The sequence below is a fragment of the Rhinopithecus roxellana genome, chromosome 7, assembly GCF_007565055.1.
Source record: "Rhinopithecus roxellana isolate Shanxi Qingling chromosome 7, ASM756505v1, whole genome shotgun sequence".
Lineage (NCBI taxonomy): Eukaryota > Metazoa > Chordata > Mammalia > Primates > Cercopithecidae > Rhinopithecus > Rhinopithecus roxellana.
This window is the reverse complement of record NC_044555.1, coordinates 47,528,854-47,549,603: the sequence shown is the minus strand read 5'-3', so window position 1 is coordinate 47,549,603 and position 20,750 is coordinate 47,528,854. Positions and strand designations below refer to the sequence as shown.

General features: G+C 41.5%; 1 protein-coding gene across 2 annotated transcripts; it reads left to right on the top strand.

The window, feature by feature from the left end:
• The first annotated feature begins 14,071 nt into the window (after positions 1-14,071).
• On the top strand, positions 14,072-20,442 carry LOC104655259 (E3 ubiquitin-protein ligase TTC3-like). Of its 2 annotated transcripts, XM_030934548.1 has the most exons (2): positions 15,366-16,294; positions 16,348-20,442. In XM_030934548.1, the coding sequence occupies exons 1-2, from the start codon at positions 16,173-16,175 to the stop codon at positions 20,087-20,089; spliced, it is 3,864 nt and encodes a 1,287-aa protein (XP_030790408.1). In that variant the 5' UTR covers positions 15,366-16,172; the 3' UTR covers positions 20,090-20,442. The 2 variants fall into 2 exon arrangements, with proteins under 2 accessions (XP_030790407.1, XP_030790408.1); XM_030934547.1 differs by having other exon boundaries at positions 14,072-20,442.
• The last annotated feature ends 308 nt before the right edge of the window (positions 20,443-20,750 follow it).

Below are 20,750 nucleotides of genomic sequence, written 5' to 3'. Positions count from 1 at the left end.
AAAAAGTCCAGGACCAGATGGATTCACAGCTGAATTCTACCAGAGGTACAAGGAGGAGCTGGTACCATTCCTTCTGAAACTATTCCAATCAATAGAAAAAGAGGGAATCCTCCCTAACTCATTTTATGAGGCCAACATCATCCTGATACCAAAGCCTGGCAGAGACACAACAAAAAAAGAGAATTTTAGACCAATATCCCTGATGAACATTGATGCAAAAATCCTCAATAAAATACTGGCAAACCGGATTCAGCAGCACATCAAAAAGCTTATCCACCATGATCAAGTGGGCTTCATCCCTGGGATGCAAGGCTGGTTCAACATTCGCAAATCAATAAACGTAATCCAGCATATAAACAGAACCAAAGACAAGAACCACATGATTGTCTCAATAGATGCAGAAAAGGCTTTTGACAAAATTCAACAGCCCTTCATGCTAAAAACGCTCAATAAATTCGGTATTGATGGAACGTACCTCAAAATAATAAGAGCTATTTATGACAAACCCACAGCTAATATCATACTGAATGGGCAAAAACTGGAAAAATTCCCTTTGAAAACTGGCACAAGACAGGGATGCCCTCTCTCACCACTCCTATTCAACATAGTGTTGGAAGTTCTGGCTAGGGCAATCAGGCAAGAGAAAGAAATCAAGGGTATCCAGTTAGGAAAAGAAGAAGTCAAATTGTCCCTGTTTGCAGATGACATGATTGTATATTTAGAAAACCCCATCGTCTCAGCCCAAAATCTCCTTAAGCTGATAAGCAACTTCAGCAAAGTCTCAGGATACAAAATTAATGTGCAAAAGTCACAAGCATTCTTATACACCAGCAACAGACAAGCAGAGAGCCAAATCAGGAATGAACTTCCATTCACAATTGCTTCAAAGAGAATCAAATGCCTAGGAATCCAGCTTACAAGGGATGTAAAGGACCTCTTCAAGGAGAACTACAAACCACTGCTCAGTGAAATCAAAGAGGACACAAACAAATGGAAGAACATACCATGCTCATGGATAGGAAGAATCAATATCGTGAAAATGGCCATACTCCCCAAGGTTATTTATAGATTCAATGCCATCCCCATCAAGCTACCAATGAGTTTCTTCACAGAATTGGAAAAAACTGCTTTAAAGTTCATATGGAACCAAAAAAGAGCCCGCATTGCCAAGACAATCCTAAGTCAAAAGGACAAAGCTGGAGGCGTCACGCTACCTGACTTCAAACTATACTACAAGGCTACAGTAACCAAAACAGCATGGTACTGGTACCAAAACAGAGATATAGACCAATGGAACAGAACAGAGTCCTCAGAAATAATACCGCACATCTACAGCCATCTGATCTTTGACAAACCTGAGAGAAACAAGAAATGGGGAAAGGATTCCCTATTTAATAAATGGTGCTGGGAAAATTGGCTAGCCATAAGTAGAAAGCTGAAACTGGATCCTTTCCTTACCCCTTATACGAAGATTAATTCAAGATGGATTAGAGACTTAAATGTTAGACCTAATACCATAAAAACCCTAGAAGAAAATCTAGGTAGTACCATTCAGGACATAGGCATGGGCAAGGACTTCATGTCTAAAACACCAAAAGCAACGGCAGCAAAAGCAAAAATTGACAAATGGGATCTCATTAAACTAAAGAGCTTTTGCACAGCAAAAGAAACTACCATCAGAGTGAACAGGCAACCTACAGAATGGGAGAAAATTTTTGCAACCTACTCATCTGACAAAGGGCTAATATCCAGAATCTACAAAGAACTCAAACAAATATACGAGAAAAAAACAAACAACCCCATCAAAAAGTGGGGAAAGGATATGAACAGACATTTCTCAAAAGAAGATATTCATACAGCCAACAGACACATGAAAAAATGCTCATCATCACTGGCCATCAGAGAAATGCAAATCAAAACCACAATGAGATACCATCTCACACCAGTTAGAATGGCAATCATTAAGAAGTCAGGAAACAACAGGTGTTGGAGAGGATGTGGAGAAATAGGAACACTTTTACACTGTTGGTGGGATTGTAAACTAGTTCAACCATTATGGAAAACAGTATGGCAATTCCTCAAGGATCTAGAACTAGATGTACCATATGACCCAGCCATCCCACTACTGGGTATATACCCAAAGGATTATAAATTAGTCTACTACAAAGACACATGTACACGTATGTTTATTGCGGCACTATTCACAATAGCAAAGACTTGGAATCAACCCAAATGTCCATCTGTGACAGACTGGATTAAGAAAATGTGGCACATATACACCATGGAATACTATGCAGCCATAAAAAAGGATGAGTTTGCGTCCTTTGTAGGGACATGGATGCAGCTGGAAACCATCATTCTTAGCAAACTATCACAAGAAGAGAAAACCAAACACCGCATGTTCTCACTCATAGGTGGGAACTGAACAATGAGATCACTTGGACTCGGGAAGGGGAACATCACACACTGGGGTCTATCATGGGGAGGGGGGAGGGGGGAGGAGGGAGGGATTGCATTGGGGAGTTATACATGATATAAATGATGAATTGATGGGTGCTGACGAGTTGATGGGTGCAGCACACCAACATGGCATAAGTATACATATGTAACAAACCTGCACGTTATGCACATGTACCCTAGAACTTAAAGTATAATAAAAAAAAAAAAGGTTAAAAAAAAAAAAAAAAAAAAGATAACATTTCTTTTTTTTTTTTTTTTTTTTTTTTGAGACGGAGTCTGGCTCTGTCTCCCAGGCTGGAGTGCAGTGGCCAGATCTCAGCTCACTGCAAGCTCCACCTCCCGGGTTTACACCATTCTCCTGCCTCAGCCTCCGGAGTAGCTGGGACTACAGGCGCCCGCCACCTCGCCCGGCTAGTTTTTTGTATTTTTAGTAGAGACGGGGTTTCACCGTGTTAGCCAGGATGGTCTCGATCTCCTGACCTCGTGATCCGCCTGTCTCGGCCTCCCAAAGTGCTGGAATTACAGGCTTGAGCCACCGCGCCCGGCCGAAGATAACATTTCTGAGAAGCCAACTCTAGAGCACTGCAATGCAAAGAGTTCAAAGCAGTGAGGAATAACTAGCCATGACTCTGAAAAATAGCAGACACTGAAGCAGAAGCACAGTCAAGAGACAGAAATGTCCTGTAAATTAAGTGAGGAAAGTATTAAAAGGAGGAGGAAGTGATCAATTGTGTCAAATTTTACTTTTCAGTCAAGTAAGACCAGAATTGAGAAATAATCACTAGGTTTAACAATATGCAGGTTAGTTGGGGACCTTGAGAAGAGCTATTTCCATGGAGTGGTGGGGATAAAAGTTTGACTAGGGTGGGTTAAAGAAAAAAATGGGATTAGCATAAGTGAACAAATCAAGACCACATAATGATTTTTGAGGAACTTTGGTGTACAGAGATGATGCAGTAGATGGAGTGGGTTGTACAGTTAAGGTAGGGTGTTTTGTTTCTTTCTCATTGGTTTTGTTGTTGTTGTTGCACGGGAGAGTTTGTGGAATGTTTGTGTACTGATGAATCATCCAGTAGATAAAGGTAAATTGATGATGTGGCAAAGAGCACAGACAGCATTGCTGGGACCATGCACTGAATAGTCAAGAAGGGGTGTAATCTAGTGGCCAACGGTAGGGATGGGTTTTCATAGGAATGTAGAGAGTTTATGCATAGTGATGAAAGGGAAAGCAGAATATCGAGTTGCAGATGCATGGAGGTGGGAAGTTTTTTAAGGCCATTCCTTTACTTTCATGTTCTCAGTGTCATCAGTTGAGACTGGGTGATATGGTTTGGCTGTGTCCTTACCCAAATCTCATCTTGAATTCCCACATGTTGTGGGAGTGACCTGTTAGGAGGTAATTGAATCATGGGGGCAGGTCTTTCCTGTGCTGTTCTTCATGATAATGGATAAGTCTCACAAGATCTGATGGTTTTAAAAAGAGAAGTTTCCCTGCACAAGCTCTCTTCTCTTGTCTGCCACCACGTGAGATGTGCTTTTCATCTTCTGCTGTGATTGTGGGGCCTCCCCAGCCACATGAAACTGTAAGTTCATTAAACCTCTTTCTGTTGTAAATTGCCCAGTCTCGGGTATGTCTTTATCAGCAGCATGAGAACAGACTAATACAGTAGGTATTCCAGTAGTAAATGGAATTCTTCAAAGGATAAGGTGTGAACTGCAATGCCTAACATGGAGTGAGTAGACAGGGGAAGTGCATGAAGTTGTACTACCATATTCTTGACACTATTCTAGGCGCAGGAGATGCGGTCATGGGAACACGCATTTGGAGCATATGTTCACTCATGGGTGTTAGTTTGATAACAAGGTGGGGTTGGAGGAAGTATCTGGTACCTGGTTCCCCTGACCGGCTTCAGGGCAAAGGATACATATTCTGGTAAAACACAGGCCTTGGCCTCCAGATAAAACAAAACTCATTCTAACTACCCCTCACCTGGAGGCACAGGGATGGAGGATGGGGAGGGGATGGTGTTGGAACACTGAGGGGCCTAGTGGTCTATTTCTCTGCAGCTGAGAGTTAAGGTATTTTCCTCCTAAGAGTGAGCCCCTCTCCAACAGATACTCCACTAACCTTTGCTGTCAAATGTCTGGCTCACCCTCCTACTCTGTCTGGCTTCTGGTTGCTATGGCAATGTGTCCAGGAACACTGCTCTCCCAGTGTAAATGAGTGGGAGCCTGTTAATGTAGACAGGGGTGCATTGTGGGACCAGGGGAAAATCCTTGAAGGCAAGAATAGCCTAATACACTTAGGTACTTCAGTGACTAACAGCTTCCAAAGCCCCTCCACCAGGCATTTACACCACCACTCCCAGAAGGCAGACGAGGTAAATTGCAAACAGGGAGCCTTAGAGCACATAACAGAGGCTTTCATTGGTGTCATTTCCCAGAAAAATTCAGTGTGTTAGGAAATCTTCACTTGCTCATGTTCCAAGGTAGTCTCAGTGTGCTCTCACTAGTAGTGCACTGTCTTACAGAACTGCTGAGCACCAAGCACTATGAGAACCTTAAGTATATGCCAGGTAATTTAATAGGAACTAGGGATACTCAGTGAAAATGACATGTTCACAGATGTGGGTTTGTGGCCATGGCAGGGTATAGCCTAAGGGAACAAGTTCTGATGTCAACCCAGACATTCATCTTTAATAGGGGACAGCCTTCCTCATTCTCACTCTAACTTTTTTCTTCCATGAAGCACACAGGGGCAAAGATAAAGGTAGGTTTGTGTGAAGTTCTGAGGTGCCCATTTTCCCCTTCTCTCTAGCTGAGACCCTCTTTGTCTTAACTCCATCAGTCTTGCTTAGCCATGCAAGCTTCCAGACCCATAATCAGCTTTGAGTATCAGTGTCCAGATATACAATAGCCTAGTCTGCCTGGTGGCTGGTTTCTATGGCAATCCTGCCAAGAGCTATTCTCCCTAAATGAAATAAAAAGAGAGAATAAAAGAAGGGCAGATGGCTGCCCATGTGGAGAATGGTAAAGAATTAAAATTTGAATATCCTAGTTAGACTAACTGATAGACTTTTGAATTTAACAGGTCACAAATACAGGCCAAGGCAGCAGGGGAACTGACTGGGAAAAGAGAGTTTCAAACAAGAAAAAAAATTAAAAGGCCTGTTTTCGTTCAAGAAGCTTCTATGGAAAGTTGAAAGATAAGGAAATTAGGAGTAGGACTCAGGATGAACTCAGATCAGGAGTAGGACTCAGATTAGGAGTAGGACTCAGGATGAACTCAGTAATTGGTACTGCCTATTGAAAAATCCAGATTCAAATCCATCTACTTGGAACATGTTGGCAGGGAGGTGTCTAGAATTACTTCCCTGGGAAGAGAATGGGCCTGGTGCCCCTCCCTCTGGTCTGGTGGCTGAGGGCACAAGCCAAGGTGTTGACACCCAGGTCCGCAGCGCCCATGGCATCCAGGTCGGGGATAGTTTGAAGCACTCAGCTACTCTGTTGCCCACTTGTTTGTAGGTTAAGATCTGCCTCATTTTCCTTCTTTCAGCCTCTCTTCTCCAATTAACATTCTGGACTCTATAATCAGCTTAGGTGTCTAATGACTCCATCATAGCTTAAAAGGTCCTAGCTGCTGGTTGCTATGGTGATGCAGCCAGGAGCTCTGCTCACTAAGTTAAAATAAGAAAGAACCTGAGGTGGGTAGGGGACAGTGCATGGAGAGGGTCAAGATTGAAGTTGACAATAAGCTAATTACACTAATTGATATCTTTTGCTAACTAAAATATCCATAAATACATGCCCCAGGACAAAGGTAGAGGGAGCTTACCTGGGAAAATAAAGTATCAAGCACAAAAGAGGCTTTCACTATAGCCATTTCCAAGAAGCAATCCAGAGGATAAGAAAAGGCTCTGTCTGCTAAAGGAGGAATTACGTACCCAGCGCAAAGAAACTAAAAATCTTGAAAAAAGAGTGGAAGAACTGACAGCTAGACTAATTAATGCAGAGAAGATCATAAATGAAATGACAGAGATGAAAACCATGACACGAGAAATACGTGACAAATGCACAAGCTTCAGTAACCGACTCGATCAACTGGAAGAAAGAGTATCAGCGATTGAAGATCAAATGAATGAAATGAAGCGAGAAGAGAAACCAAAAGAAAAAAGAAGAAAAAGAAATGAGCAAAGCCTGCAAGAAGTATGGGATTACGTAAAAAGACCAAATCTACGTCTGATTGGGGTGCCTGAAAGTGAGGGGGAAAATGGAACCAAGTTGGAAAACACTCTTCAGGATATCATCCAGGAGAACTTCCCCAACCTAGTAGGGCAGGACAACATTCAAATTCAGGAAATACAGAGAACGCCACAAAGATACTCCTCCAGAAGAGCAACTCCAAGACACATCATTGCCAGATTCACCAAAGTTGAAATGAAGGAAAAAATCTTAAGGGCAGCCAGAGAGAAAGGTCGGGTAACCCACAAAGGGAAGCCCATCAGAATAACAGCAGATCTCTCGGCAGAAACTCTACAAGCCAGAAGAGAGTGGGGGCCAATATTCAACGTTCTTAAAGAAAAGAATTTTAAACCTAGAATTTCATATCCAGCCAAACTAAGTTTCATAAGTGAAGGAGAAATAAAATCCTTTACAGATAAGCAAATGCTTAGAGATTTTGTCACCACCAGGCCTGCCTTACAAGAGACCCTGAAGGAAGCCCTAAACATGGAAACGAACAACCGGTACCAGCCATCACAAAAACATGCCAAAATGTAAAGACCATCAAGGCTAGGAAGAAACTGCATCGACTAACGAGCAAAATAACCAGTTAATATCATAATGGCAGGATCAAGTTCACACATAACAATATTAACCTTAAATGTTAATGGACTAAATGCTCCAATTAAAAGACACAGACTGGCAAACTGGATAAAGAGTCAAGACCCATCAGTCTGCTGTATTCAGGAGACCCATCTCACATGCAGAGACATACATAGGCTCAAAATAAAGGGATGGAGGAAGATCTACCAAGCAAATGGAGAACACAAAAAAGCAGGGGTTGCAATCCTTGTCTCTGATAAAACAGACTTTAAACCATCAAAGATTAAAAGAGACAAAGAAGGCCATTACATAATGGTAAAGGGATCAATTCAACAGGAAGAGCTAACTCTCCTAAATATATATGCACCCAATACAGGAGCACCCAGATTCATAAAGCAAGTCCTTAGAGACTTACAAAGAGACTTAGACTCCCATACAATACTAATGGGAGACTTCAACACTCCGCTGTCAACATTAGACAGATCAACGAGACAGAAAGTTAACAAGGATATCCAGGAATTGAACTCATCTCTGCACCAAGCGGACCTAATAGACATCTATAGAACTCTCCACCCCAAATCAACAGAATCTACATTCTTCTCAGCACCACATCGCACTTATTCCAAAATTGACCACATAATTGGAAGTAAAGCACTCCTCAGCAAATGTAAAAGAACAGAAATTATAACAAACTGTCTCTCAGACCACAGTGCAATCAAACTAGAACTCAGGACTAAGAAACTCAATCAAAACCGCTCAACTACATGGAAACTGAACAACCTGCTCCTGAATGACTACTGGGTACATAACGAAATGAAAGCAGAAATAAAGATGTTCTTTGAAACCAATGAGAACAAAGATACAACATACCAGAATCTCTGGGACACATTTAAAGCAGTGTGTAGAGGGAAATTTATAGCACTAAATGCCCACAAGAGAAAGCAGGAAAGATCTAAAATTGACACTCTAACATCACAATTAAAAGAACTAGAGAGGCAAGAGCAAACACATTCAAAAGCTAGCAGAAGGCAAGAAATAACTAAGATCAGAGCCGAACTGAAGGAGATAGAGACACAAAAAACCCTCCAAAAAATCAATGAATCCAGGAGTTGGTTTTTTGAAAAGATCAACAAAATTGACAGACCACTAGCAAGGCTAATAAAGAAGAAAAGAGAGAGGAATCAAATAGATGCAATAAAAAATGATAAAGGGGATATCACCACTGACCCCACAGAAATACAAACTACCATCAGAGAATACTATAAACGCCTCTACGCAAATCAACTAGAAAATCTAGAAGAAATGGATAAATTCCTGGACACTTACACTCTCCCAAGGCTAAACCAAGAAGAAGTTGAATCCCTGAATAGACCAATAGTAGGCTCTGAAATTGAGGCAACAATTAATAGCCTACCCACCAAAAAAAGTCCAGGACCAGATGGATTCACAGCTGAATTCTACCAGAGGTACAAGGAGGAACTGGTACCATTCCTTCTGAAACTATTCCAATCAATAGAAAAAGAGGGAATCCTCCCTAACTCATTTTATGAGGCCAACATCATCCTGATACCAAAGCCTGGCAGAGACACATCAAAAAAAGAGAATTTTAGACCAATATCCCTGATGAACATTGATGCAAAAATTCTCAATAAAATACTGGCAAACCGGATTCAGCAGCACATCAAAAAGCTTATCCACCATGATCAAGTGGGCTTCATCCCTGGGATGCAAGGCTGGTTCAACATTCGCAAATCAATAAACGTAATCCAGCATAGAAACAGAACCAAAGACAAGAACCACATGATTGTCTCAATAGATGCAGAAAAGGCTTTTGACAAAATTCAACAGCCCTTCATGCTAAAAACGCTCAATAAATTCGGTATTGATGGAACGTACCTCAAAATAATAAGAGCTATTTATGACAAACCCACAGCTAATATCATACTGAATGGGCAAAAACTGGAAAAATTCCCTTTGAAAACTGGCACAAGACAGGGATGCCCTCTCTCACCACTCCTATTCAACATAGTGTTGGAAGTTCTGGCTAGGGCAATCAGGCAAGAGAAAGAAATCAAGGGTATCCAGTTAGGAAAAGAAGAAGTCAAATTGTCCCTGTTTGCAGATGACATGATTGTATATTTAGAAAACCCCATCGTCTCAGCCCAAAATCTCCTTAAGCTGATAAGCAACTTCAGCAAAGTCTCAGGATACAAAATTAATGTGCAAAAATCACAAGCATTCTTATACACCAGTAACAGACAAGCAGAGAGCCAAATCAGGAATGAACTTCCATTCACAATTGCTTCAAAGAGAATAAAATACCTAGGAATCCAGCTTACAAGGGATGTAAAGGACCTCTTCAAGGAGAACTACAAACCACTGCTCAGCGAAATCAAAGAGGACACAAACAAATGGAAGAACATACCATGCTCATGGATAGGAAGAATCAATATCGTGAAAATGGCCATACTCCCCAAGGTTATTTATAGATTCAATGCCATCCCCATCAAGCTACCAATGAGTTTCTTCACAGAATTGGAAAAAACTGCTTTAAAGTTCATATGGAACCAAAAAAGAGCCCGCATTGCCAAGACAATCCTAAGTCAAAAGGACAAAGCTGGAGGCGTCACGCTACCTGACTTCAAACTATACTACAAGGCTACAGTCACCAAAACAACATGGTACTGGTACCAAAACAGAGATATAGATCAATGGAACACAACAGAGTCCTCAGAAATAATACCACACATCTACAGCCATCTGATCTTTGACAAACCTGAGAGAAACAAGAAATGGGGAAAGGATTCCCTATTTAATCAATGGTGCTGGGAAAATTGGCTAGCCATAAGTAGAAAGCTGAAACTGGATCCTTTCCTTACCCCTTATACGAAGATTAATTCAAGATGGATTAGAGACTTAAATGTTAGACCTAATACCATAAAAACCCTAGAAGAAAATCTAGGTAGTACCATTCAGGACATAGGCATGGGTAAGGACTTCATGTCTAAAACACCAAAAGCAATGGCAGCAAAAGCAAAAATTGACAAATGGGATCTAATTAAACTAAAGAGCTTTTGCACAGCAAAAGAAACTACCATCAGAGTGAACAGGCAACCTACAGAATGGGAGAAAATTTTTGCAACCTACTCATCTGACAAAGGGCTAATATCCAGAATCTACAAAGAACTCAAACAAATATACGAGAAAAAAACAAATAACCCCATCAAAAAGTGGGGAAAGGATATGAACAGACATTTCTCAAAAGAAGATATTCATACAGCCAACAGACACATGAAAAAATGCTCATCATCACTCGCCATCAGAGAAATGCAAATCAAAACCACAATGAGATATCATCTCACACCAGTTAGAATGGCAATCATTAAGAAGTCAGGAAACAACAGGTGTTGGAGAGGATGTGGAGAAATAGGAACACTTTTACACTGTTGGTGGGATTGTAAACTAGTTCAACCATTATGGAAAACAGTATGGCAATTCCTCAAGGATCTAGAACTAGATGTACCATATGACCCAGCCATCCCACTACTGGGTATATACCCAAAGGATTATAAATTATTCTACTACAAAGACACATGTACACGTATGTTTATTGCGGCACTATTCACAATAGCAAAGACTTGGAATCAACCCAAATGTCCATCTGTGACAGACTGGATTAAGAAAATGTGGCACATATACACCATGGAATACTATGCAGCCATAAAAAAGGATGAGTTTGCGTCCTTTGTAGGGACATGGATGCAGCTGGAAACCATCATTCTTAGCAAACTATCACAAGAACAGAAAACCAAACACCGCATGTTCTCACTCATAGGTGGGAACTGAACAATGAGATCACTTGGACTCGGGAAGGGGAACATCACGCACAGGGGCCTATCATGGGGAGGGGGGAGGGGGGAGGAGGGAGGGCTTGCATTGGGGAGTTATACAAGATATAAATGATGAATTGATGGGTGCTGACGAGTTGATGGGTGCAGCACACCAACATGGCATAAGTATACATATGTAACAAACCTGCACGTTATGCACATGTACCCTAGAACTTAAAGTATAATAAAAAAAAAAAAAGAAATAAATGGAATAGAGGCTAGAAAAACAATAGAAAAGTTCAATGATGAATAGACAATTCTGAAAAGAAGATATACAAGTGGCCAACAAACATATGGAAAATGCTCAACATCACTAATGATCAGGGAAATGCAAATCAAAACCACAATGTAATACCACCTTACTCCTGTAAGAATGGCCATAATGAAAAAATAAAAAAATATGGTAGATGTTGGCACGGATGTGGTAAACAGGGAACACTTCTACACTGCTGGTGGGAATGTAAACTAGTACAGCCACTATGGAAAACAGCGTGGAGATTCCTTAAAGAACTAAAAGTAGAACTAACATTTGATCCAGCAATCCCGCTATTGGGTATGTACCCAGAGGAAGACAAGTCATTATTTGGAAAAGAGTTGCACAGGCATGTTTATAGCAGCACAATTCACAATTTCAAAATCATGGAACAAACCCAAATGCCCATCAATCAACAGATGGATAAAGAAACTGTAATATACATATATATATATATAAAATATATACATCATATATAATATATATTATATATATGATGGAATACTATGAAGCCATAAAAAGAAATGATTTAACAGCATTTGCAGTGACCTGGATGAGATTGGAGTCTATTATTCTAAGTGATGTAACTCAGGAATAGAAAACCAAACATTGTATGTTCTCACTGATATGTGGGAGCTAAGCTATACACAAAGGCATAAGAATGATACAATGGACTTTGGGGACTTAGGGGGAAGGGTGGGAGGAGGGCGAGGGATAAAAGACTACAAATATGTTGCAGTGTATACTGCTCAGGTGATGGGTGCACCAAAATCTCAGAAATCACCACTAAAGAACTTACTCATGTAACCAAATACCATCTGTACCCCAATAACTTACGGAAAAATAAAATAAAATAAATGAAAAGAAAAGTACAATGAAAAAAAAAAAAAGAAAAGGCTCTGTCTGCTCAAGATCAGAGGATATGGGTCTTATGAACACACAGGCATGTTAGGGGGTCAAGGTCCTCATTTGTGGCAGTCTAAGACTCCTCCATTGTCAGTCGTGGCTGCTTAGATAGGGAACTGAGGCTCAGAAGTGGAAAGGGACTAAAACTAAATCACATGCTAGGTTAGCAGCAGAGCTGTGAGTGGAGTTCAAGGCCCTGCACACCATGTCAGAGCTCTCTCTATGACTCCAATCGGCCTCCAGATAGAGCCCAGGATGGTCAACCCCCTTCCCCCAATTTTATAGATGAAGAACTGAATTCCACAAAAGGGAAGAAAACTGGCCAGGGTAACACAGTTTCTTCTGAAATGAGAACACAGCTCTTCTGGCTTCTAAGTGGATCAAATGGCCAGTTAGTCAAGAATTAGGTCAGCGACAATGGAAATAGACAAAGGAGCACCATACTTTACAGGAATTCTACACAATTTATAAGCCAGGGTAAAAAAAGATTCTCAGTGATTCTAAGTGATGGGAAGAAATGGGTGCCATTAAAAGAGATAGAGGGGAAAAGGAACAAAGGATAAAAAGGGACACAGAAAAACTCCCCTGTATATGACTGTTAATTTTCTTTGGAAAGAGTCCTTTCCTTGAGCAACAGGTGGAAATAAGATTCACAGGTTTTCCTCCCAGAATATCTTGCTACAGAACCTAGGGGAGTGTGATGCTAATTTGCAGGTTTCTGAGCGGCCTCTCATCAGTGTATAGATTAAAAAAAAAAAAAAAAATAGTGCATCAGAGTGAAGAAATGACATCCCTAATATCAGACCCTGCGTTAGTGGTCAAAGCTGTTAGTGGATCCCAGGCCTTATGATGACCTTGGCAGGGCTCTTCTAGCAGGAGTGTAGGCAGCAGGAAGAGCACTCTCTATGTGCCTGGCACTTCCATGCGGAGATTATGATTACACCTGGGAGTCAGGGGACATGATGAGAGAGAGGCATCCCCCATGCACTTTCCTGAAAGGACCTGGTTCCCCTTCCTCTGGCTTGTGGGCAAAGGATACATGGCTTCGACCGGTGGCTCAAGCCTGTAATCCTAGCACTTTGGGACGCCGAGGCGGGTGGATCACGAGGTCAGGAAATCGAGACCATCCTGGCTAACATGGTGAAACCTCGTCTCTACTAAAAATACAAAAAACTAGCCGGGCGTAGTGGCGGGCACCTGTAGTCCCAGTTACTCGGAGGCTGAGGCGGGAGAATGGCGTGAACCGGGGAGGCGGAGCTTGCAGTGAGCCGAGATCGCGCCACTGCACTCCAGCCTGGGCGACACAGCGAGTCTCAGAAAAAAAAAAAAAAAAAAAAAAAAGACTTTAAAGTGCAGCGGAAGAAAATAGTAACTGCGGTCAGTATTGACATAGAAACAGTTAAAAGCAAACGCTCCCTCCCGCCGTCGGCTGACGTGGAGGGCCGGAGGTGGCTGCGGCGGCGCGGTGGCGGCGGCGGCGGCGGCGGCGGCAGGGGCGGCAGCGGTGGCGGCGGCGGCGGCAGCGGCAACGGCAACGGTGGCAGCAGCAGCGGCGGCGGCGGCGGCGGCGGCAGGGGCGGCGGACGACCGCATCCCAGGCTCGCGGGCGGCGAGCCCGGGTGAGTGCACACCCGGCGCGCGGCCGGGCTCCCAGATGTGTCACCTTGTCCCGCTGCAGCCGAGATGCCGGGGGAGCAGGGCCTTCCACATCCCTCCGTGTGTGTGTGACTTGTGCATCATGGACAATTTTGCGGAGGGAGATTTCACTGTGGCAGATTATGCCTTGTTGGAAGATTGCCCTTACGTGGACGATTGTGTCTTTGCTGCTGAATTTATGACCGATGATTATGTTCGTGTGACTCAGCTTTACTGTGATGGGGTGGGTACGCAATATAAAGATTATGTCCAAAGTGAGAGGAATTTAGAATTTGACATCTGCAGTATATGGTGTAGTAAACCAATTTCTGTCCTGCAAGACTATTGTGATGCCATTAAAATAAACATCTTCTGGCCACTTCTGTTTCAACATCGAAACAGTTCTGTAATATCACGATTGCATCCCTGTGTGGACGCCAGCAATTCACGTGCTTCTGAGATAAATTTGAAGAAATTACAACATCTTGAGTTGATGGAAGATATTGTGGATTTGGCAAAGAAAGTTGCTAATGATTCATTCCTTATTGGAGGCTTATTGAGAATTGGTTATAAAATAGAAAATAAAATATTGGCAATGGAAGAAGCTCTGAATTGGATAAAATATGCAGGCGATGTAACAATTCTAACTAAATTAGGATCAATTGACAATTGCTGGCCTATGTTAAGTATTTTCTTTACTGAATACAAGTACCACATAACTAAAATTATAGTGGAAGACTGCAATTTGCTTGAAGAACTTAAAACCCAAAGTTGTGTGGATTGTGTAGAGCAAGGAGAACTAATGAAAATGAAAGGAAATGAAGAGTTTTCCAAAGAAAGATTTGATATAGCTATTATCTATTACACCAGAGCCATTGAATATAGACCTGAAAACCACCTTCTTTATGGTAACCGAGCTCTTTGTTTTCTTCGTACTGGACAGTTTAGAAATGCACTCGGTGATGGAAAGAGAGCCACTATTCTGAAGAACTCTTGGCCAAAGGGTCATTATCGTTATTGTGATGCTCTTTCTATGCTGGGGGAATATAACTGGGCTCTGCAAGCAAACATAAAAGCTCAAAATCTCTGTAAAAATGACCCTGAGGGAATCAAGGATCTAATTCAGCAGCATGTAAAGTTACAAAAACAAATAGAAGACCTACAAGGTCGAACAGCAAATAAGAATCCAATTAAAGCCTTTTATGAAAACAGGGCCTACACACCTAGGAGTTTGTCAGCACCTGTATTTAGTACTTCACTTAACTTTGTAGAGAAGGAAAGAGATTTCAGAAAACTTAATCACGAAATGGCCAATGGTGGTAATCAGAATCTAAAGGTGGTGGATGAGGCATTGAAGGTAGATGATTGTGACTGTCATCCTGAATTTTCACCACCATCAAGTCAGCCTCCAAAACATAAAGGAAAACAAAAATCTGGAAACAATGAATCAGAGAAGTACAGTTCTAGTTCACAATTGACTTTACCAGCAAATTTGAAGAACATCTTGGAGAAACAGTTTTCTAAATCTTCCAGAGCTGCACACCAGGATTTTGCTAATATAATGACAATGCTGAGAAGCTTAATTCAAGATGGCTATACAGCCTTATTGGAGCAGCGTTGCCGCAGTGCCGCACAGGCCTTTACAGAGTTGCTGAATGGTTTAGATCCTCAAAAAATAAAGCAATTGAACCTGGCCATGATTAACTATGTCTTGGTTGTCTATGGACTTGCCATTTCTCTCCTTGGAATAGGACAGCCTGAGGAACTATCTGAAGCTGAAAACCAGTTTAAGAGGATTATTGAACACTACCACAATGAGGGACTTGATTGCTTGGCCTACTGTGGAATTGGAAAAGTATATTTGAAAAAAAACAGATTTCTAGAAGCTCTCAATCACTTTGAGAAAGCAAGAACCTTGATTTATCGTCTTCCTGGAGTGTTAACTTGGCCCACAAGTAATGTGATTATTGAAGAGTCCCAGCCAGAAAAAATAAAGATGCTGTTAGAGAAATTTGTTGAAGAATGCAAGTTCCCTCCAGTGCCAGATGCCATTTGTTGCTATCAGAAGTGCTGTGGATATTCTAAGATCCAGATATATATAACTGATCCAGACTTTAAGGGTTTTATACGTATCAGCTGTTGCCAGTACTGTAAAATAGAATTTCACATGAATTGCTGGAAGAAGTTAAAAACTACAACATTTAATGATAAAATTGACAAGGATTTTCTACAAGGAATATGTCTTACCCCTGACTGTGAAGGTGTCATTTCTAAAATTATCATCTTCAGCAGTGGTGGTCAAGTTAAATGTGAATTTGAACACAAGGTCATAAAAGAAAAGGTTCCTCCAAGACCTATTCTGAAACAGAAATGTTCTAGTCTAGAGAAACTAAGACTGAAAGAAGACAAAAAATTGAAGAGAAAGATCCAAAAAAAAGAAGCAAAAAAATTAGCACAAGAAAGAATGGAGGAGGACTTAAGAGAAAGTAATCTACCCAAAAACGAAGAGCAGAAAGAAACTGTAGACAATGTTCACCGCTGTCAGTTCCTTGATGACAGAATTCTACAGTGTATAAAGCAGTATGCTGACAAGATTAAATCCGGCATATGGAATACAGCCACGCTTCTCAAAGAATTGCTTTCTTGGAAAGTTTTGAGCACAGAAGACTATACAACCTGTTTTTCAAGCAGAAATTTTCTAAATGAAGCAGTGGACTATGTTATTCATCATTTGATTCAAGAAAAGAGCAGAGTAAAGACAAGAATATTTCTGCATGTTTTGAGTGAGCTTAAAGAAGTGGAGCCCAAATTAGCCGCCTGGATCCAAAAACTTAATAGCTTTGGCTTAGATGCCACAGGACCTTTCTTTTCTCGGTATGGAGCATCTCTTAAGCAGCTTGATTTTAGCATCATGACTTTCCTCTGGAATGAGAAATATGGTCACAAACTAGACTCTATAGAAGGAAAGCAACTTGATTATTTCTATGAGCCAACATCATTGAAGGAAGCCCGTTGTTTAATATGGCTGCTAGAAGAACACAGAGACAAGTTCCCAGCCTTGCATAGTGCTTTAGATGAATTCTTTGATATAATGGACAGCCGCTGTACTGTGTTAAGGAAACAAGACAGTGGCGAAGCACAGTTTAGTTCTACCAAGGTGAAAAACAAAGGCAAGAAAAAGAAGCTAAAGGATTCAAAACCTATGTTAGTTGGGTCTGGAACAACTTCAGTAACTCCAAATAATGAGATCATCACTTCAAGTGAAGACCACAGCAATCAAAATTCAGATACTGCAGGCCCATTTGCAGTGCCTGACCATCTTCGGCAAGACTTAGAAGAATTTGAAGCTCTCTATGACCAACACAGTAATGAATATGTTGTCCGCAATAAGAAGCTATGGGACTTTAACCCAAAGCAAAAATATTCAACTCTATATGATTACTTCTCTCAGTTGTTGGAGGAACATGGTCCCTTGGACATGAGTAACAAGATGTTCTCTGAAGAATATGAGTTTTTCCCAGAAGAAACTCGACCAATACTAGAAAAAGCAGGAGGTTTAAAATCTTTTCTCTTGGGATGTCCTCGTTTTGTGGTGATTGACAACTGTATTGCATTGAAGAAAGTTGCATTACGGCTCAAGAAAAAAAGAAAGAAGAAAAACATTAAAACAAAAGTAGAAGACATTTCAAAAGCAGGAGAGTATTTACAAGTTAAACTACCACTGAATTCAGCTGCTAGGGAATTTAAACCAGATGTAAAGTCTAAACCAGTGTCAGATTCATCTTCAGCACTAGCTTCTGAAGATGTGAAGCCCAAACCCGTGTCTGCTAATTCTCCCAAGCCAGCTTGTGAAGATGTGAAGGCGAAACCACTATCTGGTAATTCTTCTAGGCAAGTTTCTGAGGATGGGAAAACCAAAGGGGTTTCTTCTAATTCTCCCAAACCAGGCTCTGAGGATGTAAATTACAAACAAGTCTCCTCTAATTCCCCTAAACTGGTTCTTGAGGATGTGAAACCAACTTATTGGGCTCAATCCCATTTGGTCAGAGGACACTGTACGTATCTTCCTTTCCAGAGATGTGACATCACCCGGACACCACTAGCACACATAAATGTGTTACGAGGTTTGCCCCAGTACACCAGCATATATACACCCTTGGCCAGCCTTTCTCCTGAATATCAGCTACCAACATCAGTACCAGTGGTGCCGTCTTTTGTAGCCAATGACAGAGCAGATAAAAATGCTACTGCCTATTTTGAGGGTCATCATTTGAATGCTGAAAATGCTGCTGGTCACCAGATTGCCTCCGAAACACAGATCCTTGAATACTCTTCGGTAACATCTGTAAAGTCACAGTGCAGCACAGGTGATGCTTATATGGTCCTAAGTGAGTCTAACAGAAATGATGGGCACTGTGGAAATTCTAAGAATAAATGTGAAGTAATTCCAGAAAGCATCAGTGGAGTAACAAACATTCCACACGTGCAGATGGTTGCCATACAGGTATCTTGGAACATAACACACCAAGAAGTCAATACTGAGCCATATAATCCTTTTGATGAACAACAAGGGGAAATTTCACGGATTGAAAAGGAGTACCAAGTATTACAAGACCAACTTAAAAAAGCGTGTGAAAATTATGAGCAGATAAAACTTAAGGGCTTAGAAGAAACCAGGGACCTGGAAGAAAAGTTGAAAAGGCACTTAGAAGAAAACAAGATGTCAAAGATGGAATTAGACTGGTTCATTCAAGATCTGGAAAGAGAAATTAAAAAATGGCAACAGGAAAAAAAAGAAATCCAAGGAAGACTAAAATCACTGAAGAAGAAAATTAAAAAGGTTTCAAATGCCAGTGCAATGTATATCCAGAAAAATGATGGAAAGGATAAGGAACATGAATTACATCTGGATCAGTCCCTTGAAATCAGCAACACACTTACAAACGAGAAAATGAAAATAGAAGAGTGTATAAAGAAAAGGAAAGAGGATTATGAAGAGAGTTATCAGAGAGCTGTGGCTGCAGAGGTATCCGTACTTGAAAACTGGAAGGAGAGTGAAGTGTATAAGCTACAGATCATGGAGTCACAAGCAGAAGCCTATCTGAAGCAGCTGGAGCTGATTAGCCATGATCCTGCAGCATATCCTGACATGGAGTCTGATATATGTTCATGGGAATTGTTTCTTTCTCATGTTACAAAAGAAATTGAGAAAGCAAAGTCTCAGTTTGAAGAACAAATTAAGGCAATTAAAAATGGTTCTCGGCTCAGTGAACTTTCTAAAGTGCAGATTCCCAAGCTTTCATTTCCTGCCTGTAACATGATTCATCCTGAGTTACTCTCTGAGTCTTCAGGCCACGATGACCAAGGGCTTATGACTTCTGCAAGCCATGTGACTGGAAACCTCGCAGCACTTCACAGGGATCCCAGTGTGTTCTCTGCCAGTGATTCCCCAGGGGAGGCTCCTTCTGTGCTGTTGCCAGGGCCACCCCCCAGTCAGCCTGAAGCCACTCAGCTGCCAGGGCCAAAAAGGGATGGCCAGGCAGCTCTGTCAGAGCAAAGCCTTGTGGCTGATCGGAAGCAGCCTGTTCCTCCAGGACATGCTGCACGTTCAAGCCAGTCTCCAAAAAAGCTGTTCAATAGTATTATTGAGCACCTGTCAGTGGTATTCCCATGTTACGATAGCACTGAGCTTGCTGGTTTTATTAAAAACGTGCAAAGCAAAAACAAGAGCTCACTTTCAGGATTGAGTATTGATGAAATTGTACAAAGAGTGACAGAACACATTCTAGATGAACAGAAAAAGAAAAAGCCAAACCCAGGAAAGGACAAGAGGACTTATGAGCCCAGCTCTGCTGCCCCCATGACCGGGTCCTCCCAGGACCCACCCTCGGCGGTTGTTGCACCATCACCCAAAACCAAGGGGCAGAAAGCAGAAGATGTCCCTGTGAGGGTTGCACCGGGTGCAAGTTCCTGTGAAATATGCCACGAGGTGTTCAAATCAAAAAATGAGTGTGTGCTCAAATGTGGGCACAAGTATCACAAAGGGTGCTTTAAGCAGTGGCTTAAAGGGCAGAGTGCTTGCCCAGCCTGCCAGAGTCATGATCTTCTGTCAGAAGAGTAGCCTGCACCTTCTGGAAGAGGCTGGCCCAGTGAGAAATGGGAGCTGCCTTCCTGCTCCCCTAGGTAGTCACACTTCACTAAAGAGTCATCCACCAGCATGCTGAATTGGAAGAATGACAATTTCCTATCACTGGTGTAAAAAGCAAACATTTGAAGACCCTTTTCCATTGTGTGTCACAAAGCTAAATTCATGGAAATCGTTAATATCATTGATATTAAGTAACTTCCCCACTCCAAGTGAATACTTTGATGATGGCCAAGCAGTGGCTAATAAAATGCCAGCTACCACACTCATGGGTCGCTGGGGCTGTGCAGGGCTCTTTGAGGTGGGTGGCTTCTTTTGGAAAGTACTGTGAGTGCCTTGAAGCAGTATTCTAGTGATAAGAATTCTTAACATATTCAAGCGCCCCACGTTTGTTCCCCTTTTGTGTTTGAAAAACCTGTTCTAGTAGCTCCGCAAGAGAGATGATACTGACTTTTAAAAATTTTCACAAGAGTCTGTATTCCTGAAAATATGTCTATATTTTTCCTCAAAGATTCTGCATTTTAAGAATGGGCATAAGCAAACTACATTTTAATAATTTATAACGTTAAAATATTGGCTGATTTAGACCAAAAGATTCAAATCTCCTCTTTGTGAAATCCCATCTGCATTTGATTTT